Source organism: Armigeres subalbatus, chromosome 3 (assembly GCF_024139115.2).
Source record: "Armigeres subalbatus isolate Guangzhou_Male chromosome 3, GZ_Asu_2, whole genome shotgun sequence".
Lineage (NCBI taxonomy): Eukaryota > Metazoa > Arthropoda > Insecta > Diptera > Culicidae > Armigeres > Armigeres subalbatus.
This window is the reverse complement of record NC_085141.1, coordinates 192,156,044-192,180,170: the sequence shown is the minus strand read 5'-3', so window position 1 is coordinate 192,180,170 and position 24,127 is coordinate 192,156,044. Positions and strand designations below refer to the sequence as shown.

The window sequence follows — 24,127 nt, the reverse complement described above, 5'->3', positions numbered from 1 at the left end:
TGCATACGTTCTGGAGATAGATTCATGCTGGCATAACTATCCCAGACAAGGGCTCTGAAAATTGCAAATTGTTCTGAAATTTAATAATTTGTATGAACAAGAACTGAATCTCAAAAGTTACCTGGTAAGCATCGTCGGCTGCAACACACAATTTCCATTGCGATGCATTTGACTTTGTGGTAGGTGGTTTTGTGCTGTGCAACTCTTCAGGATGCTGCTTAATGACGGGATCCCCACGATTACTGTGAACGGTACATATCATAAATTATTTAATGAATGCAGTCAACGACACAAAACTCACCGGTAAACATCATCGTCAGCAGCAGGACGGTTTGTTAACATTCACAATCGGGATCCAGTATTGGAAAACCGTCGGCATCCGCCATCAAAGGCCGTACAACCGATATCGTTTTGCCTTCTGCAGCGTTTGGGAGACATCTTGATGACAGCATCTATAAATGGCAAATTTAAGTCCAGGGGTTAATTCAAATTTGCAAGAATACAAATAACACAAAACTTGCCCGTTAAAAATATCGTAGGCAGCAGCAAATCCGGATTATTGAAATCCACAAACCGGGATCCAGCGTCGGTAAATTGTCGGCATCCACCATAAAAAGAGCACCTTGATGTCAGCATCAACACAGAATGGCAGTCTTTCAGTTTAAATTTCCGTGAAAGTATGCAGCAGCAAAAAAATCCAAGTTAATACCGTCACCAGCAGCACATCCGAACTTGACAGGATCCGCAAGCCATATCCAGCCTTGGTTCTTTCTATAGGTGCAACCGGGAGTAACTATTTATCTTTTTCCCGTTTCTTTTATTTGTTAAGAACAAATAAAGTCAATGTTTCTTCTTTTTTCGGGATCCAGTCAACAAAAAAGAACTGTCAAAATTGAAAAAGCATACAGATAATGTAGCAACAACATAAAAGCATAAAAATTGTTATGTATTTGTACCGAAGCATAGCTAACATACCCTAACTAGTGTCTAACGTCGAACTGATTGTTTGCTGGGTTGAAAAAAATCAACGTGATCGGTGCCTGCTTCATGTCAATCGCGCATCCTTTTTCATCCCTCATTCGTATGTGTGTTGTCGTTTGATGAAGATGGTAGTCAAAGCGATCGAAGTGAATCCACGTGCCGTTGGAAATCCGGACGTCGATATGTCATTAGCCGCTAAAAATGCCAATAAACGATTCCGGAAGCAACTGGAAACAGCTTCCCAGTCGGAGGAAAAGTCCATCCTGGTGGCGAAGGAGCTGAAATTCGTAAAATCGCTCGCTGGTAACGATGCTAAGCTGCGTCGCAAAGTGATGAAAAACCTCAAAATTTGGTTGTCAACTCGTAGCCGGAGCTCCTTCGGTAAACAAATTTGCTCAAATTGTTGCCCATGTCGTCATTAAAGTCGTTTATTTCAGCGTTTACCGATACTGATTTTCTGCGCCTATGGAAGGGACTGTTCTATTGCATGTGGATGTCCGACAAACCACTCATTCAGGAAAGCTTAGCTGAGGAAATTGGTTCCCTAGTGAGGTGTTTCGATGACTTCAAAATCGCTTTGCAGTATTTTGGCACTTTTCTGGAAACTATGTGCATCGAGTGGTTCGGAATCGACCACTGGAGGATGGACAAGTTTATGATGGTGAGTACGCTGGTGTGAATTAAAGCTGCACGAGACGAGCCAGCTTTGGGCTGAAAGTCTCAATAATAAAGACATGAAAAAAAAATTAAAGTTCAGCTTTCCTCAAGATCTGTCTCGTATTGCCATACAAATCGCGATGGCATGCACAATTGTACGTTGTGTAATCGAGCGTATTTTGTTTCAGTTGGTTCGTCGATGTACGCGTCAAATGTTAATAATGCTGCATGAAGCTCATTGGCCAAAAGACCACGTCCGCAATCTTATGACACACATTGAGCAGACTATCCTTAATCCGGATAAGGCGCCATTCGGACTGACAAAGCATTTTGACGATCTCCTGCTGCAGGAAATTGCAAAGGTGAGTGAGGGCGAAATTGAACCGGAAGTTGTTCACATCATCGTCAATACATATGCCATTAGTATGCTCAGCACCAATGATATGCGGATGATCAAGCACATAACGTCCAGTATATTCCATCCGTTGTTGTACCAATCGGAGTTGGGTCAGGACTACCAGGAAAAGTTTGATCTTTGGAAAAAGACTAGCTTTATTACGGGGAATATCGATGACGTTGATTTCGATGTGAAATATGAGTATCAGAACGGCGATAACTTTGGTGAAGACGAAGACGATGGAAATGAAGAAGCAAATGGCCCCGGGGAGAAAGTTTATGATCCACGTGCTGGAAATGTGGACGTTGAAATCCACGAAATTAAGTTCGACCCTTTGAAGATTGTCGAAATGTTTGAAAGCAATCGCTTCAAGCCGTTTGTTACATCGAAAGGCAAAAAACAGATGAAAATGTTGATGCGACAGTACAAAAAGTTCTCGGATGGTATTTTCCCACTTGGTATCCAAGCGATGGAAAGCATTGCAAAGAAGGATTACGAAGTAGACATTGATGATCAAATTGAGGAGCTCGAAAACTTCCAGAAAGAAATGGTAGGCGAGAAGGTTTCCAAGAAAATGAAACGAAAAGAGTTGGCCAAATCAAAACATAAACCAGATGATAGTTTAAAGATTACAGAAGCGAATGTATGGACAGAAACTGAAGAGACTCCAGCAGATTCAGAACCGAAGAAAGTGTCCGTTGCATCTGCAGCAAAAAAGAAAACAAGGAAAAAGATATCCAAAGCACAAATAAAGGAAGAAAAGTTGAAGAAACTGAAAGCTAAGAGAGATGAGAAGTTAGCAGCTATCAAACAACAAAAGCAAGAAATTAAAGCCCTAAAAAAATCTTCAAAAATGGAGGCGATTCCAAAGTCTGACTCGCCAAAAAAAGATGCAACTAGCAGTATCCCGAAGGTAAAGGCACAAACTACGGAGCCAAAAGTTGCATTCGAGGTACAGGACGAGTGGTCCGAACCATTAAAAGAAGGCGAAACGGAGTTCTTTATTCCATCGAGAAAAACCAAAATTAAAGAAGCCAACAAGCAACTCAACGACGAGCCATCGCCTGCCGTCGCCGTCACCCCAAAATTGAAGTCATCTTTAGTGAAGAATCCTTTTGCTACTCCGAAGAGCTCGTCAGCGAAGTTGAAGCGGACCCTCCTGATGACACCGCAAACCGATGGGCCCACCGAGAAGAAGCGTGTCAAAATTGCGCTTAACAAAAACATTTTTCAGGACCTGCAGCAGCACATTCAGCAAGTGAAAAGCTCGCCCCAGGTACCGTACGATTCCAGCAAGAAACCACCGAAGGGAGCACTGAAAGCGAATCTGATGCCAAGCCCGATAAATCCGTTCTATAGGAAGAAAATCGGCTTCAAGCTAAACGATACCTTGTAGAACCCCGAGGCGCGTGCGGGGTTGTAAGTATCTTTGTCATACCCTTACTTACGACGTTAGTGAACAATTTGCTTGTCGTGTCATACCTAGTTTAAGTGAGAACATAAATTTGAGGATTTCTATGTGTATTTTTTTTTTTGTTTAACGATGATAATCATAATCTCACAGCCATATTTCCAACTGAAAGTTTGTAAGTAGTGCATTAATGGCAATAAAAATGAATATTGCCATATTTTTTTTTGTAACAAGACATTAGGCAATGTAATTAGGTCTATTTTTGTTTATGTATTGTAATCAACAAGGTCAAATTATTATAAAGACTTTTGTCCTACCCGGAAATTGAGCTCTTTGAATATCTGTTGACATAATTCTCCTAATGTACCGTGATGTGCCCTAATTTCGCGCGCGACCTTACTTCGCGCATCATAAAACTATTTTTTAGGTTTCAAAAAAATCGAAGGTGTTACAAAATATTGTTGTCACTGGCGCAGTATTATGCCGCGCACCATTGACAGTTGCGTAAAACCTCCGCATATCGTTTCTATCCATGTTCTCCTGTGCTTCAGCTATCTCTCTTCGTGTTGCCTTTTTTCTTGCGGTGGATTCGTTTCTCTTCTGCCCTTGCTACGCTGTACCGCTCTCTGTTGGAACGGGTGCGAACCACTAGCATTCGACTCCTAGCAGCATTTTACTCGTTACTCGCTGGCACTCCTCATCGAACCAAATATTTCGTCGGCGTCGCTGTGCAGTGCCTAACACTTCCTGCGCTGTTGTAGTCACAGCTTCGTGGATATTTTCCCACAATCTGTTAATGTCGCCAGATCCGGTGGCATCTTCTATTTGCTCGTCCAGCTTCTGGTGGTACTGTTCAGCAACTCCTTCAACTGACATGCGTTGGATATTGAAACGCATCGTTCTGTTGTATCGTGAATTCGTGACGCTGGAAAGTCGCCCCCGAATTTTGGCAACTAGTCGATGTCCGGACCTCTGAAGGATCTTACATCTATAACATCCGAGAAATGTCCGTCGACCAGCATCTGTGAGAAAGTGTCTCCACTCATATGTCGCCAGGTGTGTTTGCGGATATTCTTACGTGCGAAGTAGGTACTGCTTATTGCCATCCCTCTAGCACCAGCAAAGGTTACAAGTCGCAGACCATTATCGTTGGTAGCGGAATTAAAGCTTTCCGTACCAATGACAGGGCGAAAGAAACTTTCTCTTCCGATCTGCGCATTTGCATCCCCGATGACAATCTTTACCTCGTATGTTGGGCACTCTCCGTAGGCCTTATCAGGCTTATCGTTCGTTGGGGCATAGATGCTGATCAGACTATAGTTGAAGAATTTGCCCTTCATTCTCAACACGCAAATGCGGTCGCTTATCGGCTTCCACCGGGTAACATGCATCATCTGCTTCCCGATCACCATGAAATCAACTCCTTGTTCTGCTCTGTCACCGCCGCTATAGTAGATGTGGTACTTGTATGAAGTGTTTGCTATGGGATCCACCGCCCGGAATTCACGTTCTCCAGTTCTGGGCCACCGTATTTCCTGGATTGCTGCCACACTCACGCCGACCTTCTGCAGCTCACGAGCCACGAGCTCAACACGTGCGGGTTTATTCAAAGTTCTCACGTTCCAAGATCCGACTGTTCAATCGTTGTCTTTTATTCGTTGCCGGGTCTGTTGCCATTGAATCATCCGTTTGCTCTACTTTTGCCTTTCTTGGTAACTGTAGAATCTTCGGTTGAAGGGGCTGCCTTCTCGATGCTGACCTGATGCAACCTGGTGTGCACAGTTTAGTTTAGAGTCCCTCGCTGGTACTCGGACGATGCTCAGCCGCCCCTAACATGGAGAACAGACGCTCGATCAGATTTGTACCTCCGGAGAGGAGCAAATCCCCCCTTCCCTGTTAGCATACAACAATAGTTCCCATCGGGGTTGATTACCCGATAATCCCTAAGGTTGCTCGTATCCCGGCCAGCGCCACGAGGAGGTAGGGATAGGAGTTGCTGGGTAAGAGGCTAAGGACCGCGAAATGGGGTCTACTTGATTCCATCAGGTACACGAAGCAACAATGGTACGAATTACCCAGCATTTGCCGTGCATGTTCATGCTAGAATGTCTAATTTTCGATCAATTTTTTTTTTTAGTACAACATCGCCTACATTACTTATGATACTTTTAATATATTACTAAAAATGTTTAGATTGCTTGACGAGATTACACGTTTTATAGAAAGTGTGTTTCGCATAAGAAACAATGCTGAAAAATATTTTTTTTATATCTTCATTAGGGAGACTATCAGCCCAAGGCTGGCTCGTCTCGTCTGAAAAATATTTTACCTTGCCATATTCTAGCAAAATGAAATTTTATCATCAAATCGAGTGACCATAAAGAAATTACATATTCCTCCTACAAGATCATAATCTTCACATTAAAATGTATACGATGCTCAAAAACGGCCCTGACCCACCTTACCCTGTCTAACCCTACATATAACTAATATTAGGGGTTAACGTGATCAGGGTGGATATTGGATTACGAATTCCCGGTTTTCTCCAGATACTTTGGGAAATTTCTCGACACCAAAATTATATATGTAGGCACGAAAAAAAATCAAAAACCCTAAAAAAATAGTTTACCTTCAGAGAGATTTTGCTGGAAGAGTACGACATAACTCAATAAATTAAACGCATTGATTGTTTTCTAGTTTCACAATTTTTACAAATAAAAAGACTATACCGTGACCTGCCCTAATTCCGCGCATCGCCTAATACCGTGGTTTTCATAAAAAATCAGAACCTGGCTTTCATGGTCATCACATTATTTGGTGAAATGTTCAAACATAATATAATATGTTTGAACATTTCACCAAATAAAACGATGTCCATGACAGCCAGGTTATGATTTTTGATGAAAACCACAATATTAGGCGATGCGCGGAATTAGGGCAGGTCAGGTATAAGTCTAATGGAATCGTAAAGATTGCTTTTTGTTGTTGGAACAGTTCGATGAAAGATGCAAGGTGCAACATTTGATGGAGCCTAGAAAAAGGCAAAAGGAAAAGAAAAGGTTAATAGTTTTTTTTTATAAGAAATAACATTTATTATGCATAAAATAATCAACAAAACAACTTGTCATTTACGCTGTGCCTAACACAATGTAAGTCACCATAGGTAACACCAGATTATCCACTTGACTAGTTTTTGCTTCAACTAGCGCATTAATGATAATAGCAGCCCCTGTTGTTGCCGCTCGCAGTGTATTTAAATGAATAAAACCAAGCCAGTACAGAAGAAACATCGTACCAGCTTGGCTAACGATACTGGCCAGCGTACCTTCGACGGATTTGTTTGTCCCTGGCCATTTATGCCTACCAACCAGATAACCACAAACGCTTGCCATCGTGTCTCCGATACCCACCGATAGTACCCCGGCAAGTAGCTTGGGTAAATTTCTTCCAGCTGAGTCGGTCAAATCGCATGGCACTGGGTGAAGCCACATGGGCAGTGAACAACCAACTAGCAGGTAAATCGGAGTGAGCGCGACTGGACCTGCATCCTTTTCATCGATGAAGTTACGTACCGCCGTATCTAGCGAGGAATGGATTGGTTCCAGATGGATCACACGAGCAGTCTGGAACAAGAGTGTGGGAATAATTATTAACTTATTTGTCAACTTCTTGTGATCTTTTAATGGGTGATTAAATATGAAGATACTATTTATAGCTCCTTATTAAGTGATAAAGCTTTTATGTAGTCTGAACAGACGATAAATGGATTGTTTGGATGTCCGACATGTCCAAAAATAAATAGTAGAACGAGAAATACTTTGTAAATAATATAAGTTAGATAGAACTAAAAATATTCTATCGTCTATTATTACCTCCAGCATAAGCAGAAGCCCTAACATCAATCCGGATGCCAGATGAAGCAGTGTGCACTGGGACCAAAGTCCCGGAAGGAACACCAGCACAATTGCGATGTGAAATATCTTTCTCGTTGCAGTATTAGCGTTGGTCTGACCGTTGATTTGATAGACTACAAAAAAGCTGGTTAATATCAAAAGACTCATATAGAGAGCAATCACCAGCATGCGGTTTGTGTCACTTAGAATAAACTGAAACAATAGGAGGATAGTGGGCTTGCCAAAAATAGGAAACAACGCAGTGCCGGATGCGATAACTATGGTTATCAAGTAGAACCAAACTGTGTTTCGTAGGAACGGTAAAATGTGGCATAATGTGATAATGGTACCGATTCCAGTAAGTATGATCTGGAAGAAGGAATATTTTTAAAGTTATCGAATAAAGCCTTTGAAGCGTGAGGCCACGTACCTGCAAAACTAGATGCATCACGTCCTGGTTCACTGACGGCCCACTATCGAGTGCAGCCCTCGGTAACTGTAGGAAAGCGTAGTACGCAAAAATCGTAACTCCTTGGCCAACAACTGCCGCTTCACCCAGCGTAAAGCTTTTGGGCAGTTGCTTGAGCATTTTGAAATAGATCCAATTATACAAAGTGATCCCCAGTACTGCGCTTACTGAAACAAATACAACATTATCCTTCAAGCATACCCACAGCAAGAAGCTGGTCGTCCCGATGCTGGTGCAGCTATAAAGCAGTTTTCCGGTAGGTCTTTGAAACCTTCTGGTGCGCAGTGATATGAAGATCCAAACAGTTTGCAGTGCAAGCCCAAAACTTAGGATAGTGGACCGTTTATAGTCCAGGCTGGTGCCATGATTGTCACGATTCCACACGTTCACAGCTTGACACAAAAATAGTACACCGCTTAGCCAAAGTCCATCATTGGCGTGAGGTCTAAAATTGTCTTATCACAGTTGAACCTTTGGTTTTGATAAAGTGAACACACTTCTTACCTGGTTGTAATGCCAAAGTTCCGGACGCTTTTCTCCGTTGCGCACTTTTTAGTCATTTTTCAGTCTGGTCAATTTGATAAGAGTTTTTTTGGGTAGGTTGATTAAAATACTTGTCGCTTACAAAATATTTTTTTAATCATTATCAAATAATGTACAAAACAATCATGATGATACGCTGCTGAAACGGCAATTGCAAGACAGCGGTGCACATTTTGTTTATTTTGTGGTCTCGTTCAAAAGAAATGCACCACAAAAAGAAAAGTCAAAACCACCTGATAGCGTCGCGACGGTCGGGTCGACAAGAACGTATTTTGGCGTTTTTGGTGTTTTACGTGTCAGCTCTGAGTATTATTGGATTACAGTGTAATGTAGGCTTTCTGCGAGCGTATACGAACACACACATTTCACTCACACTTTTACTCAGTTTGTTTGCAAGCACGAGCAGCTTTCACGGCAAAATCAAATGGGATTGTTTGCAACCACGAACCGTGCGTTCGTATTGGTGAGAAATGTCGGCGAGACCCTAATTATTGCAGTTTGCACATCGCGCGTTTATTCCTGGTATGACAAGACAAGGCAATTCAAGTAACTAAACTTTGTGTACTTCGTTTGAATAGTTTGTTAATAAAAATATCATATTATGTAAGTGCAAATGTGCAAATTCTCTTAACATGTACTCCTAAAAATTTTCAATGATTTCCCAGCTTGTCCCAGTCGGAAACATCATCAAACATGTACTGGAATCCGAATCACGCCGAAGACGACGAAGATTCCGCCGAGTTTGTGTTCGGTGGACGCGAAGGTCTTCTGGCGCTGATAGATTGCGCCGACTACATGTTTCATCCCCGGGGCGATGGTTCTACGAACTTCAAAGAAGCTTTAACGTTAGTTGAGGCCATTATGAGGAACAAGATCATAAGCAGCGAGAAAGATTTGGTGAGTAAGGGAATTACGGAAATATGAATCATCAATGAAAACAGTAAGGAATAACGGACTCACAGCCGCTTCATTCTGGAAACAGATTGGAATAATTTCATAAACGTATACCTACTGACTTGTTGTAATCATGTTTTCTCAAATGAGTCAAGGATTATGTAGCTAAAGGATAGGGGACAGGTTTTATTATAACGCAGCCAAGTAACCAGTCGTACGGCCAAATATGTAGTCGAATATAACATGCATGATTCTGCACAACACAGCCCATTTTGCCAACAAAATAGTCAGTAAAAATATTTGCTAACAGGTCGGTGTGATCTTTTTCAACACGGAGCACAGCCCAGCTCTTCCCGATGACATAGAGATGGAAACTGGCTTGGTAGTTCCGAAGAAAACGGCCATATTTATGCCACTAGCGAATCCGTCAGCCGAGAGCATCCGCAAAATCATCAACTTTCGGGAATCAGAGGATTTGTTTGATTTCGACCGAAAGTTTGGACATTCGCAAGGTGGACGTAGGATAAACCACGGTCGTAGACTTAGCTAATATGGATGTCTTTCATTTTAGATAGTAACTTATCAGATGTTCTCTGGTTGTGTTCGAGAGTTTTCACGCGATGTGGATACAAACTGGAACAGTCGAGCATTGTTTTGTTCACATCAAACGACGAGCCGCATCCCGCTGGAAGCTATGAATATCAACAGAGTTTCGTCAAAGCAAAGGATCTTCAGCAGCTTGACGTGAATATAGTTCTTATTCCGATGAGCGAAGAATTCGATGGGTCCAAGTTCTATCGGGTTTGTATCCGGACTAGGAGGTGATTGTCACACATATATTTATTTTTCGTCTAACTGTTCACAGGAATTTCTCTGCACGGTTGCTAGCGAAGATCCTGATCAGTACCAATTTCCTTGCTATCAGGAATCGCGAGAGCCATTGCTGACAAGAATTTTTAGAAAAGACTTCAAGAAAAAGGCCATATCGCACATCAAATGGCAGCTGTCCGATGATGTATCGCTAGGTGTCAACATTTATTCGCTGTCCAGGTATGTATTTCCAATCTGTTTATTGAAAAGTTTTGTTAATGCTGGAAACATGGTAGAGGGTTGTTACGACTACGTGGATTTCGCGATTTTCGCGGATTTGGCGCGGATTTACATAACGATTTAAGGGGTTCGTGTGGATTTAGTTTTTGGTGGAAATTGAATAAATAAAATGCTAGATCTAAGTGTAATATACTCGTGGGAGATTGGGTTCTTTAAACTAATTACTAACGAGACTGTGATACTGTAAGTGATACAGGTAAACGCGCGTCTTCTCGGGTGTGCAGTCAGTGATAAAACTGATCTTTTATTTGATCGATCGCTACTGCTGTACCAGACAGCCAGTGGTGTAGCTAGGGGCGGATACTACAGTTCTCCCCCTTTTAGTTTGTACATATTTACAATCGATTGCAGCAAAACTTCACTACTGCTTTAAACAACCGGCAAAACTCGACTGCCGTAAACATTTCAACAAGCGGCTAAACTTCACTACCGCTAAACAACATCAGAACTCGGCAAAACATGACTACCGATAAACTAGTCCACTTTTGACCGCCTCTGTGGCAGTTAAACTTTTTTAAAACACACAATAGTTCAATAATATTTAAAATCAACATCTTTCTTGAGACGCTTTAGTCGCTCCGAACGTCGGACACTTTCCACACGGTTCTTCGATGGTGACGATCGGTTATTCACTCGCTTCGATGGGCCAGCCTGCGGATCAACCTGCTCAGGCGGCAAACTCGACGACCCTCGCTGATCATCGTCCACTGACGACTCACTTCGACGGCGCGAAACACGAAACCTCGCCTCAGGACCACGACCCGTGACCCCGTTACGACCATCCCCGTCACCGTAGATGAAAGAATCCGAAGGAAAACCATAAAAGTCGTCTTCGTCGTCGCTTAACCTAACGTCTTCGTCATCGTCCTCTCTAGCACGCTTTCTTCGCTGGACCCTCTCGCTCCTCCCCAAGAACAAACCTCGGCGCTTTGGGGTGCCCACCAGCTTCAGCTGATTTCGATGAGCGGAGTAAACTCTCCTCCAACAGAAACCTGAAAAACACGTGAGGAGATACGTCTGAGAAATTTGGCTTCTAACCATCTACGAATATCCGTAGGTCTGAAATTCTTATAGTAAACAATATCTCCGGGACGCAACTTGTCAATCCAGTCATGTTTCTTGGGACTAGGACTATTTACAATACATTTATCCACTTCCTTTGGTTTCGTCGAATGATGCTTAAAACTATTCTTTGGATGGAGTAAATCCAACAGCGTCTTCGGCTTAAAACTAAACAACCTTTCGGAAGGAAACGTATATCCATCCTCCAAACAAGTATTCCGGTAGCCAAACAAGAAGTACGACACCATATCCTCAGTACTTAAACCAGCCAAATCCGGATCTAACAGAAATTTTCTTCAAACCTTCCTTCACAACCCTGACCATACGTTCCGCTTGACCGTTGCTCGATGGATTATACGGTGGACTCTTCATCACCTTGACTCCATGCTTCTCGAAGAAATCAATCAACTCTTTCGAGCTAAACGGTGGTCCGCCATCCGTAACAACTACGTCAGGTAACCCAAACCTTGCGAAAACGTTCAAAAACTTGGTCTTGACTTTCCTGGCATCTGTTCCAAACTTCATGTATTCAACTTCAATCCATTTTGAAAAACTGTCCACAATGACCAGGAAAACCTTCTTGTCGAAGTAGAAGAAGTCTGCATGAATACGTGTAAACGGTTTTGTAGTAGGAATCCAACTAGAATTTGAAACTGGCTTCGTAACTGCATTCAACTGGCAACAAACACTGCATGACTTGACGAAACTCTCGATGTCACTGTTCATGCCATACCAGTAAACTGTCCTCCTTGCCATTTGCTTAATCTTGGTGATTCCTGAATGATTCCTGTGCAACAACTTCAACATCTGCTTTTGTAAACTAGCAGGAATAAACACACGATCCTGGTACAATAAACAACCATCGACCAGTTCAAGATCTTGATGCTGAGCATAAACATCCAACAAACTACGCTCTAACTTCTTTGGCCAACCATGCTTCATGTAGGAAACGATTCTTTGAATAAACTCATCTTGCTCTGTTTCAGATGCAATCAAAACATGGTCCAAAGGAAACTCATCGTAAACGTTCAAACTCTTGATAAACTCCCGTTGCAACGAAACTGGCACTTCATCAGGCAAAGGAAACCTTGAGCAAAAATCTGCATTGCCCATTTTCGATGACGGTCTGTAAACAATGTCAAAGTCGTATATGTTCAGTTCCATTACATATCTTTGCAGACGCGTCACGAACAACGAATTCTTGCCTTCTTTACCAAATATGCCTATCAACGGTTTGTGGTCGGTATACACAGTAAATTTCTTTCCAAACAAAAACTTGTGGAACTTCTTTATGGTACTCACAACGGCCAACGCTTCCAAGTGCAATATTGGGTAGGATTTTTGCGAGTTAGTTAAACTGAAGGAGGTAAAACTAATAGGCCTCTCCTCTCCTTTGATTTCGTGAGCAATCACACCACCTAACCCATAACTGCTAGCATCTGTCACAACAACGACAGGCTTTTGCGGATCAAAAACTCCAGAAGTTTTGAAGACAACAACGACTGCTTACTTTCTTCAAACACACGACGACACTCATCAGTCCAGACAAACTTAACGTCTTTTTTGAGTAAACCATATAAGCAGCTTAAACGTGAGAATAAATTGGGTATAAACTTATCGAAGTAATTTATCAAACCCAAAAACGCCTTCAACTCGGTGACATTATTGGGAACCTTGGCTCTACGAATTGTCTCCACCTTTTCTGGACACGGCAACAAACCTTTATCAGTCAACACGTGACCCAGGAATGGCAAACTAGTCACAAATCATTTGCATTTTTGCTGGTTGACTTTAATGTTGAATTTAGAAAGTCTCTCTAAAACCAAATTAAGCTTTCTTAAACAGTCTTCAAAATCCTCACCAGCTAGCAAAACATCGTCTAAGTAGCAATAAACTCCGTCAATGCCTTTCAAAACTTGATCCATGACTCGCTGAAATATAGCAGCACTTGAAGAAGCACCTTGTGGTAAACGATTATACAAAAACAAACCTTTGATTGTATTAATCACCATAATTTTTCTCGACTTTTCCGACAACAACAACTGTGTATACGCTCCGGTCAGATCCAAGGAACAAAACACTTTAGCACCAGCTAGTGAAGCAAACATATCTTGCGCCAACGGCAGCGGATAGGTGTTTGGAATGATCACCTTGTTGATCGAAACCTTACAGTCGATCACCATCCTGATTCCGCCATCCTTCTTCACTACAACAATCACCGGTGATGCCCACTCACTTGCATCGATCGGTGTTATGACGCCATCTTTCTGTAAACTCTCTAAATGTTCGACTACTTTGTCTTTTAAACGTAATGGAACGTCATAGGCACGCTTGAAAATCGGTGCTGCTCCTTTTTTCAACACTAGATCTGCCTCAAAACCTTTGATGGGAGTAAACATAGACTTACAAAACACATTGGCAAACTTACTTTTGATATCTTTCAAGACACGTTCCTCTGAAGTCGGCAAAGACAGCTGGTTCAGGTTTGCACCACTGCCAAACGTTTTCCTCCATTCAGGGAAGAAGATATCCAACCAATCTCGTCCTAACAACGGTGTAAACGAGCTTCCACAGCGTAAAACAACCAGTTTAACGACCTTTCGTCGTCCGTTAAGCTCAACTGTTACCGGAATCTGTCCTTCAACAACCAAACGACTTCCATTGATCACTGCCAACTTCTTCGTACACTTCTGCAACGGAATATCGGCGAATTCCCCCTCGTACGTCTCTATACTGACGACGGAAACTGCAGCTCCACAATCTATCTCCATATCTACTCGTACTCCTTCAACCAAAACTGTACGGAAACACGGTTCGTTGATTTTTCCGATGGAAGAGATCAACATACAATCCATCTCCTCATCATCCGAGATAGATCTGTTCAACCGACGACGCAAACTCTTCTGGTACTCTGTCAACTTCGGCTTTGCTGCTGGAGAATCCACAAACTTCACAGATTTCTTAACCTTATCCTTCAAGTCATAGCAGAAGCGACGTGTGTGACCATCTCTGCCACAGTAACTGCAGTGAAACTTCTGCGATCGGGATGAAGAACGATGTCCACGATCAAACGAACCAGAACGACTACGGCTCCTAAAACGCTTATTTGGTCCACGACTTCTACCACGGGATCTACTACGTGAAACAACACTCTCTTCTCGCTTACCAAGCCTGTTCAACACACTCACACGACCGGACTCTCGCGAAACCAGCTTTCGATTCACTCCAGCTAGCTCCCTGTTGATGATGATCTTCTCCGCCTTGGCTAGCGTCAGACCTTCCTCATCAAACAAACGTTGTTGAACATCCGGGTCGCGAATGCCACACACAAGCTTGTCGCGGATTGCGATGTCCTTAAATTCGCCAAACTCACACATCTCCGCTTGTAACTTCACCGCGAGAATGAAATCCTCCGCACTTTCGGTAGAACCTTGCATTCGTTGATAAAACTTGTAACGCTGGATCATGTCGCTTTCAGTTTTGTCGTTTCGCTTCTTCAACGCATCGGTAATCTCCTTAAACGACACCAATTTCAAATCCTTTCCAGGAAACAGAAGCTTTAACTCGCTATAAACGTCCTTTCCGCATGCCGCCAGAAACGATGCCTTCTGTTCATTCGCATCCGACATCTTGTTATCGATGAAAATCCAGTCCATCTGCTCCAGATACTGGCTAAACGGAATCGTACCGGGTATGTACGGCTCAACGTGATTCACTAACGGCATACTGACAGCGATGAAAACGACGAAAACTGTGAAAAACGATTAGTTAAATTATCACACAAAACAAAACTAAAAACTTTTTCAGTGTAATAATCCAACAAACTTGATCAGAAACAAACAGTTGACAAATTTAAAACAAAATTTTCAAAACTATTTTGTAAACCTTTTGTTCAACTTTTAAACGATTTGCTCCACAGTGCAAAACATAAACTGCTTTCTGTGTCAAACCAAACAAACTTCAACCGTTTCGGATCAATCGTATTCAACGACAAACTTTATCAACGAAACAAACCAAACGTGAAACACAAACAAACAAAAACGATGGTGTTGCTCAACACAAGCATAAACTGTAGTTGCTATTAAACATGAGCATAAACCAATACAACAGTATCAGCGTTGCGAAACAAGTTGCAAACAAACTGATATACACTGTGCGTTGCACTACACTGTTGTTGAAACAAACTCTCGTACGTGACAAACTCTTCGGCTGTGACGAAACAAGTTCTAATTAGCTATTATTTATGTACACAAAGCCGGATCACTGTACGGAAACAAAATGAAACACAATTTCTTTGCTTGCTAGGCACAAGAAAATGGCTCATAAACTGATTTCAACACTTTAACGCATGCAAAGTAAAACACGATTTTCTCTGTTTATTTCCACTTTTCAATATTACTTTGCAGCAAACCTGTGTGAAACAGCAAAACAAACCAACTCCTGCAGTGTAGGTACTGCTACCGCGCAGCGCAAACTGTTGCTCCTCCGTAGGCAATAAACCAATCAATCGCCGAACGGATGAATGGCTCGCTCGCAGGTTCGTCCAAACAGCAGTGAAAAACACCAAAATTTCACTGGAAAACCGAACTACTTGCACTAATAAGCACTTCCCGGGACGCGAAAACAAAATCTCCACCTCGTCGCCACTGTAATATACTCGTGGGAGATTGGGTTCTTTAAACTAATTACTAACGAGACTGTGATACTGTAAGTGATACAGGTAAACGCGCGTCTTCTCGGGTGTGCAGTCAGTGATAAAACTGATCTTTTATTTGATCGATCGCTACTGCTGTACCAGACAGCCAGTGGTGTAGCTAGGGGCGGATACTACACTAAGGAAGTTCATTTGAAAATTAGTTTTATGTCTGTCTAGATGGGTTTTATTTTCATTAGCAAATGTTTTTGGAACAAAACTTACGTTAGAAGCATTCTTTAAACAAATGTTATGAGGAGAGGGACGTCACTTGTCGTCATTTCATCGTCAATCCATTCTGAAACATGACGCACACAAAACATGTCTATTGAAAGACATGAACACCCATTTTCATCTTTCAATTTCTTTGTACCTAATTCAAAGATATTTGTCAGTTTCTGATTGATTAGGTATTTCTTTTACGATGCACCACTTAGCTTTCATTTTTCAAAAGTGTCATCGTCGGAAATTCTTCCATAACGTTGGAACATTTTATTATTCTTTCATAGCATTCATATAGGGTTTATAATACATTAATTGAAAAGTGTATACATCAATTTAAAATGTTCTTTGATTTGATGCAGCTGCTTCACGGCGTGTGTATGGGGGACCTTTATGACAAAAAAATGAGCATCGCCAAAACTTTCACTACGTGAAAATATAGCTCTTAAGCTTTCATTTCGTGACTATTTGAAAAAAAAATCTACCGAGGGGTCTCGAACAACTTTTTTTTCTCCCTGAAACGGATCTTTGTAGTTGGAAGACCAAGGATTATTATTTATCGCGTCCCATTTAAAATGAGATTCCTGGATTTGTTTATTCCAATAATCGTATATAAACTCAGGGGTACCGAAATTACCAAGTTATAGTCTAAATTAATAGTTTGTTGGAGCTCAAGCGTCAAAGTGCCTGACGAAGCCGAAGTCGATAAATTTATATTATCCCCTGCAAACAGCTAAGAAAGGCTTGGATGGAGATTATGCTCTGCATCGTCATCTTATGCACATATACACCCAATTATTTCCCAAATATATACCAAAATTGAAACTTTGGTGGTAAATTTGATGGTAAAAAAATGGTAACTTGGCTTAGAAACCTCGCAGTTAATAACTGTGGAAGTGCTGATTGAACACTCAACTGTGAGGCGGCAATGTCTTAGTGGGGAATGTAATGCCAAAACGAAGAAGGAGAAGTAATGTAGATACACATAATTCACTTTTTACACTTTTTGTTCTGTCGTATTTTTGATTGTGTAACTTCAATTTATTACTAAAAACTATCCAACATGCTCATAGAAATCCTTAATACCTCATTCAAATAGAAATCAGATTTCAATTGATATACGGTAAACAGATGATCGCAAAAATGAGTCATGCTAAGTGCACAATAAAGGCAAAAATGGAAGTAAATATCTAGCTTTTAGTTTAAAATAAAATCTCTTCTGATTTCAACAAAAAGTGACATGGGTATAAAAAAAACTTAAAAATATGTACTGTATTTTGTCCTAGAGATCATATCGCTGCGATGCATAAAGCCTGTCCACGTTAAATTTCGGACACTGAGACAATGTCCAACTGATTTGTAGCCATTTTATCTCTTTGGACAAGAAGGAAAACCCGCTGAAACAATAACATAAAGCGGAGAGATTCAACTGTCGTGTAAATTGATCTCCTCAGTGGTTTGTGAAAATTTTAAATGATGATGGGTGTCCGAAATTTAACGTGGACAGGCTTTAGTTGATGAGAACGAGTGATTCATCCAGACAAGCAAATTCATTTTACTACAAATGTTGAGGCAAACATGCAACTTTCTATGATATTGCACTGCGTGAGCTTGGAGAAATACTCATTCGAAACGATTATTTTCACTCGAAATTCATTATCAATTTAAAAATTAGTCCACTTTTCATTGTGTTGTCGCATTATTGCTATTTTGATTTTGGCAATCACTTTCAATAACGTTCAATTATTTGGTCAAGCCGAATACCACCAACATAAAACGCAAACACAAAACCTGGACGATCAGAAGTTTTTGGAGAAGAGTTTGAATTTTTAGACACAAAAATCGTGCTGAAGGGATGACTCTAATAAAATCTAAATTGCCTAAGAGTTCAGAAAAGTTAACCAGTAAACGAAAATCAATCTCCTGCCCTATGCATCAAATGCATCTTCTTCTAAAAAGACACTTATTTTCATGACTCTTGGTACAACCACCAGACTTTGAAGTAATCGATGAGCTTTACTTTTATTCATCTATCTAGTGGAAAAAATCTAGCTCAACAATTATCAGAAGCGTAATTTAAAAAAGCTTTACTAATTATTAAGCCCCGTTAATATTTATAAAAACTCCATAGAATAAAATGTATTCCTTATTTTCAAAACCAAAAATATCTTTATAAAACCATCCCACATAGAAATGCCGAGGAAATGTTCAACCTAAACATTTCCTAGACCGAACTCAGAATACAACTCAGCCACCTGCAGCATGGTCTTGGCATGCTTATCTCGGTAGGTTAAAATAGTTTTATATTATCTTGGAAATGTTATACAGTCAAACCTCCATGAGTCGATATTGAAGGGACCATCGACTCATGGATATATCGAGATGAGGAATAGCAAATCTTTGGAAAGCCGTTTGAAGGGACCATCACAGTAACCCAGAAAATATTTTTTAATATGGCATAATATGCTTCCATGAGTTGATATCGAGTCATAAAACATCGACTCATGGAGGTTTGACTGTAAAAAATCATTAGGTTTTCAGAAATCGTTATGTCTTGAATGTCGGAATCCTGTCGTTTTTTGAGCTCAAACAATCAATTTGAAATTTCTCAATTATCTGGAATAATTTCTACGAATTTCGCTAATTTTCATTTAAATCCAAAAAGTATAAAATTGAAACTAAACAAACACTGTTAAAAATATTAGTGGGTTCAACCCTTGCGAAGCAGTATGTTTGCTAGCCAAATGTTGAACTTAATAATTTTGGCTCCGTCATGCTTTTCCATATTTGAGCCTTTTAAATTAGGTTCAAAATAAAAGAACATGAAGAATATTCATTCCTTGCATTTAATTCATGAAAAATATAAATGACGAGTCAACTCGTGAGGGACTCGTGACTGGCAGCTGGTATTAGATTAGAATGCAGGTTCCATTTGGAAAGGAAAAAAAAGTTGTTCGGGACCCCCCGGTAGATTTTTTTTAAAATACCCAGGAAATGAAAGATAAGAAGCTATATTTTCACGTAGTTGAAATTTTAGCCATGCTCATTTTTTTATGATAATATTGTTCTACTGAACACGCCGTGGCTTCATTTCAGTTCTTCAGCAGAAAGTCGTTCAATTAGAAGATGATTCTCAAAAGTTATTTCTGGAGGATTTTTTGTGATATTTTCGGATTTTTTTTTTTTAATTTAATCTTTATTTGAAAGACTCATTCGCCATAGGCATCATGGAGCCGAAATGCTACATTTTTCCCTCCCCCTCTTATTTTTTATTGTTCGACACATTAGCATTATCTCTAACAAAGATGAAAAAATGTTTGTGCGGTTTTCATCTGCACCATGGGCCGCGTTAGAGAAACACTGCTCCGGACAGACTTTCTTCTCTTCATTGCCTCTTCGAGTTGATAGCCGTCGCTTTGCTGTTCCAGTTGTATCGTTTGGATCGGATGGCAGAATTATCGAGCTGGATGATGAATTGTCGTCAAAAGAATCGAAGTTGTCGTGTTTCTCAGTCCTCTTTTCCTCCTCTTCGGTAATCGAACGTTGTACTCTGGCTATTATTTCACCAAACTCGTCAGACGAGGATGGTGTTTGCTCGCTGCGTAGTGGAGGATATTCGTGTTGGTAAGCTTGATCTTCAGTCGATCGAGCGGGTGCTGGTGTTGCTGTTTCGTTGACTGCGGCAGCAGCTTCCGAACACTTTTGCTTCGGATGCGCTGCTTTGCCGCATACCCTACATGATGGTTTCTGTCCTTTGTAAGTGCACAAACTTTGATGATTGCTAACCGTAATGTAGGATGGGATCGGGTTTCGTAGCCTAATGTGTACGACACGCACACCGTTGTAGACACCGGGGAAGTAATGTTTCCACCGCACTTTAGTTACCGAAGTCACTGTTCCGAACTGCTGCATGTAGGTATGAACTGCGACATTATTCACAGTCGGCGGAAGGTCATGCACTCGCACTGCTGTTAATTCGGAATCCAAATAAACGTGGATTGCAAATTATTATCGCCACACAAGAAATGATGCTTCAAATTGTGTTCGGTTTCGTACCGACAAGCGACATCGAAACTAATCATCTCGATGAATACACACTTTCGAATGTTGTGAAACTGGATTTGTTTAACATCCGACAACTTCAATTTCAGGTCATTCTCGAGAAAATTATGCACTTTACCTGCATCAGGTCGCACAGGAAGCACATTGAAGTCGACCACCACGGTATTCGGGCGAGCGGGGTTCATTGCCGTCAACGCGTTTGCTTGCGAACGACTCGAGAAACGAATAAAAATGAGCGAGTGAAAAAACACGTCCGATGGATAGGAGCTTTGGCTGTCAACTGATATTTTCGGATAACCCTGATGGTATTTTACAGGATTACCAACAGAAAACGCAGAAAGCCCTTAAAGAAATTTTCACATGGACCTTATTCGCGAAGTCGAAGCCAAATTCTTCACACAAACAATGACAGTTCTTTATGGGTTTTTACAGTAGAGCAACAGAGAGGAGGAGATGGCGGCCATGTTTCACTCAAACTCTGACAGATAGCAATGGGATTTCCCATAGGAGGGAAGAGCAGAATTTGCTTCGACTTCGCGAATGAGGATCATTGTATAAATTCCTTGTAAATAAATTTCCACAGCCTAAAGGGGATTTCTGCAAGATTAAAAATCCGGAAATTTATAAAGAAGACTATCAAAAATCCAAAGAATGCCGCTTTGAATTCACAAAAGAAATATAGCGATGATAAATAATTATTTTAAACAGTTTTTCTCTCTCTTCTATCGTTGTTCTTCATCCAATGAAAGCAATTTCTGCAAACCCTGAAGCATACATGTGTATTGTATTATTTTCTTACATCCGTATTATTAGCAATCCCAACAATCCCAAGATAGTCAAATTGTAATTCTATTGTTTTAGGAAAACTAAATACCCCGCTAAAGTGAAACTACTGCGGGACACTAATGAAGTGATTATTTCCAAACGATCCTATCAAATTGTCACTACCGATGAAGACCAAAATGTATCAGAGAGCAGACCGCTTTTGCCAGGAGATCAAAGGTATGAGTTTTTGATTTGTGTAACCTTTCCGTCTACCTTTAACGCATTGTTTGCTCACGTGTGCTTACAGGAAAACTCAAACGGTGGGGGGTGAAAAGGTCAGCTTCTCGGTGGACGAGGTTACCAACATGAAACAGATGCTGCCGCCTGGAATTCGCCTATTGGGTTTCAAACCTATCTCCAAGGTGTCGCTGGCGAATCATTTGCGGAGTTCACTCTTCCTATATCCCGACGAGAGTACAATTTCAGGATCTACCGTACTGTTCCGAGCGCTGTACGAAAAGTGTTTGGCCAAGCAGAAAGCAGCGTACTGTATGTTAACCATGCGACGCAAACAGCCATCAAAGTGAGTAGAAAGCATAGCAATGATACATTATCATGCTCATCATTCCATTATTTTACGTTGGTCACACGTGTGTTTAGTGCATTTATTGTACTGAAAATTTGATTTTCAGAAAGCCTCGGGAATCATTTACTACTTTCTTTGTTGAAACGTACCCAAGTGAATGTGTAAACAATTTACACTTACAACACTTAACATTTTACCATTCATCATTTACCGTGACCTGCCCTAATTCCGCGCATTGCCGAATACCGTGGATTTTATCCAAATTGATGAATATAGAGGTACTGTCTGTCATACACATCACATTATTTGGTGAAATACACTCATAATTTGAGCTTGTTTGATAGGGCACGGTATTAGGCAATTTTCTGCGCGGTATTTGGAATCTTCTTCGGAATGTACGCGGTAGGCATATTCATAAGTCAAATGTCGAATACTATTTTCTTCATTTTTTTATAAGTTGAAGTACAAAACATATTTTTCCCTTAAAATGTATTTAATGTTGATTAAAGTGACATAGTTTTCAAGGGTGATTGTTACAAATTGAATTTTATATAGCGAATTTTTTGTGAACACGTCCTTAACCCCACGGTAATAGGGCATGTCACGGTATTCATTAAATAAAATGTTATGACACACGTGTTGTTACTCTAAAGGTTTAGAATATAGTGAACATACACAATTTTCAAAATCATGTTTTCCACAGATTAGTGGCGCTGATTCCCCAAGAATGCTGTTATGGTGATGACGGAGAACCTTTTCGACATAGTGGATTTAGGGTTGAATTCATTCCTTACGCAGGTATGTATTGTTCATCGGTAAAAGAGGTGAGTTGTGTTGCCTTCTCATGTTACAAAAACTGGCACGATGTAGCTGGCTATTTTTATTAACAACATTTTAGCCACTAGCAGTCCCTTCTCGAAATATGGTCGAGGTATTTGAAAAATCAATCACTTCGTATTTGCAGCCGACATAAGAAAACTGGAAGTGTTTGAAAAATCGCCGCCGGACGTTTCCCAAGACCAGATAGATGTATTCAAGTCAGTAGTCAAGAAAATCAAGTTCAAATATCATCCGTCACAGTTTGAAAATCCTGTCCTAATGACGACCTACACCAACATTGAGGCATTGCTCTTCGATAGACACGATTTGAGTGTGTATGATTCGACTAAGCCCGATGACGACCGCATTGATAGCAAAGTTGGGCCGTTTGTGGACAAAATCAGTACGCTGTTCGGAGAGGTAATGCAAAAGGGAGGAGATTGCTTCAATCTGTTCAACTTGATTTGCATTTTATCAACAGGATGTTACGGAAGCCCCTAAAAGACGAACCAAAGCCGCTGATGGCGAAGGACCCAGTGCAAAAGCACCGAAATTAGCAGTGGATGTCGATCCAACTGCCATAATTGATGCCATCCAGTCTGGAAAAGTAATATTCCAAGCAGTTGAGTAGATCAAAGAATTTTATTTTGTTTGAATTGATTTTAGACTGCATCTGTTCTTGTTGGGACTCTTCGAGCTTATCTTCAGCAACAGGGTATCGAAGGAGTGTCTAAATTGAACAAGGCGGACCTGATCAATAGGATAAAGAAACATAACAACCTGTGATTACCGTTTGTTGATTTATTGCTTTATTCCACATACACAATTTGTTCGTTTAATATTTTAAACCTTTATGGCACTTTCCTGTACCTTCCTAGATGATGCCTTGTTGTGCTTATTCTAAAAAATGCTGTTTTCTAATAAAATATATCACTAAAAACGTGTTCTTGTCATGCATTGCACGAATTCCAATCGACCGAATCATTTCGAATCTGCCTTCTCGTGGAGCCATGGTCTAAAAATGGGCAGCGTCGAGGGGTAATGCGTTTCCGGTTTGTAAACGGTTTCGGCCCACTCATTGGTATCCTCTCCTTCGCCGTTTTTAAAAGGATACGTTCCAAGTGTAATGGGCAGCTGCAGTTTTACCTGCTTCTCTAAGGATTTTGGCTCGATCAAAAACTGTGAAGAGAAAACCAAAAATTAATGTATAATTGATTCCGCGAGGACTGCAGACAGATTTTAGAGGAGAAAGGCGCAGGCGGTTGCGTTTTAGCAAGGGACCTAGCAGAACGTAAGCTATAGACGAAAACGTAGACAACATACCCGTCTCTTCCGGGACAAGAAGCGTAACTTGGAAGACGAGGATTGGTAATAGAAAGAGTAGAGCAGATTTTTTTCATTCCACGTGTAACATTACTTAAATAGAAACCCGCAATAAATATAAGTCGTGTTATTTTTTTCGTTTCGCTCCCGAATTTCCGCGATTTTCCAATATTTGTTCGTCGGATCGTCTCTGCGAAGATCGTGAACACAAAAGCAACGGTTTGTTGTAACATAGTTTTA

General features: G+C 40.9%; 4 protein-coding genes across 4 annotated transcripts in view; 2 read left to right on the top strand and 2 right to left on the bottom strand.

The window, feature by feature from the left end:
* Positions 1–1,069: 1,069 nt before the first annotated feature.
* Positions 1,070–3,770, top strand: LOC134220875 (ribosomal RNA processing protein 1 homolog). Its single transcript, XM_062700038.1, has 3 exons — positions 1,070–1,362; positions 1,419–1,642; positions 1,827–3,770. Exons 1-3 carry the CDS (start codon positions 1,101–1,103, stop codon positions 3,429–3,431), a joined length of 2,091 nt encoding a protein of 696 aa, XP_062556022.1. The 5' UTR covers positions 1,070–1,100; the 3' UTR covers positions 3,432–3,770.
* A 2,743-nt stretch (positions 3,771–6,513) lies between these two features.
* LOC134220870 (dolichol kinase) lies at positions 6,514–8,629 on the bottom strand. The gene is made up of 4 exons (XM_062700033.1): positions 8,313–8,629; positions 7,770–8,253; positions 7,319–7,708; positions 6,514–7,069 (listed from the first exon to the last, which is right to left on the bottom strand). The coding sequence occupies exons 1-4, from the start codon at positions 8,366–8,368 to the stop codon at positions 6,575–6,577; spliced, it is 1,425 nt and encodes a 474-aa protein (XP_062556017.1). The 5' UTR covers positions 8,369–8,629; the 3' UTR covers positions 6,514–6,574.
* Positions 8,630–8,802: 173 nt separating this feature from the next.
* Positions 8,803–23,504, top strand: LOC134220869 (X-ray repair cross-complementing protein 6). Its single transcript, XM_062700032.1, has 11 exons — positions 8,803–8,954; positions 9,017–9,248; positions 9,556–9,757; positions 9,817–10,046; positions 10,111–10,295; positions 21,256–21,396; positions 21,467–21,742; positions 22,449–22,543; positions 22,710–22,984; positions 23,046–23,171; positions 23,231–23,504. Exons 2-11 carry the CDS (start codon positions 9,045–9,047, stop codon positions 23,348–23,350), a joined length of 1,854 nt encoding a protein of 617 aa, XP_062556016.1. The 5' UTR covers positions 8,803–8,954; positions 9,017–9,044; the 3' UTR covers positions 23,351–23,504.
* Positions 23,351–24,127, bottom strand: part of LOC134220871 (arrestin domain-containing protein 4) — a 26,297-nt gene continuing 25,520 nt past the window's right edge. Inside the window, exon 5 of the mRNA XM_062700034.1 lies at positions 23,351–23,743. Within this exon, the coding sequence (XP_062556018.1) occupies positions 23,546–23,743 (198 nt within the window). The 3' untranslated portion in view covers positions 23,351–23,545. The remainder of the gene's footprint in view (positions 23,744–24,127) is intronic.

Excerpts from the sequence above, each read along its gene's own strand:
- LOC134220875 (XM_062700038.1), top strand. The coding sequence starts at position 1,101 with ATGAAGATGGTAGTCAAAGCGATCGAAGTGAATCCACGTGCCGTTGGA. Across the intron at positions 1,363-1,418 it reads TCGTAGCCGGAGCTCCTTCG|CGTTTACCGATACTGATTTT; the intron begins GTAAACAAATTT and ends CGTTTATTTCAG. Across the intron at positions 1,643-1,826 it reads GGATGGACAAGTTTATGATG|TTGGTTCGTCGATGTACGCG; the intron begins GTGAGTACGCTG and ends ATTTTGTTTCAG.
- LOC134220869 (XM_062700032.1), top strand. The coding sequence starts at position 9,045 with ATGTACTGGAATCCGAATCACGCCGAAGACGACGAAGATTCCGCCGAG. Across the intron at positions 9,249-9,555 it reads TAAGCAGCGAGAAAGATTTG|GTCGGTGTGATCTTTTTCAA; the intron begins GTGAGTAAGGGA and ends ATTTGCTAACAG. Across the intron at positions 9,758-9,816 it reads AAAGTTTGGACATTCGCAAG|ATAGTAACTTATCAGATGTT; the intron begins GTGGACGTAGGA and ends CTTTCATTTTAG.
- LOC134220870 (XM_062700033.1), bottom strand. The coding sequence starts at position 8,368 with ATGACTAAAAAGTGCGCAACGGAGAAAAGCGTCCGGAACTTTGGCATT. Across the intron at positions 7,709-7,769 it reads TGATGCATCTAGTTTTGCAG|ATCATACTTACTGGAATCGG; the intron begins GTACGTGGCCTC and ends TCCTTCTTCCAG. Across the intron at positions 7,070-7,318 it reads GGCTTCTGCTTATGCTGGAG|ACTGCTCGTGTGATCCATCT; the intron begins GTAATAATAGAC and ends CTCTTGTTCCAG.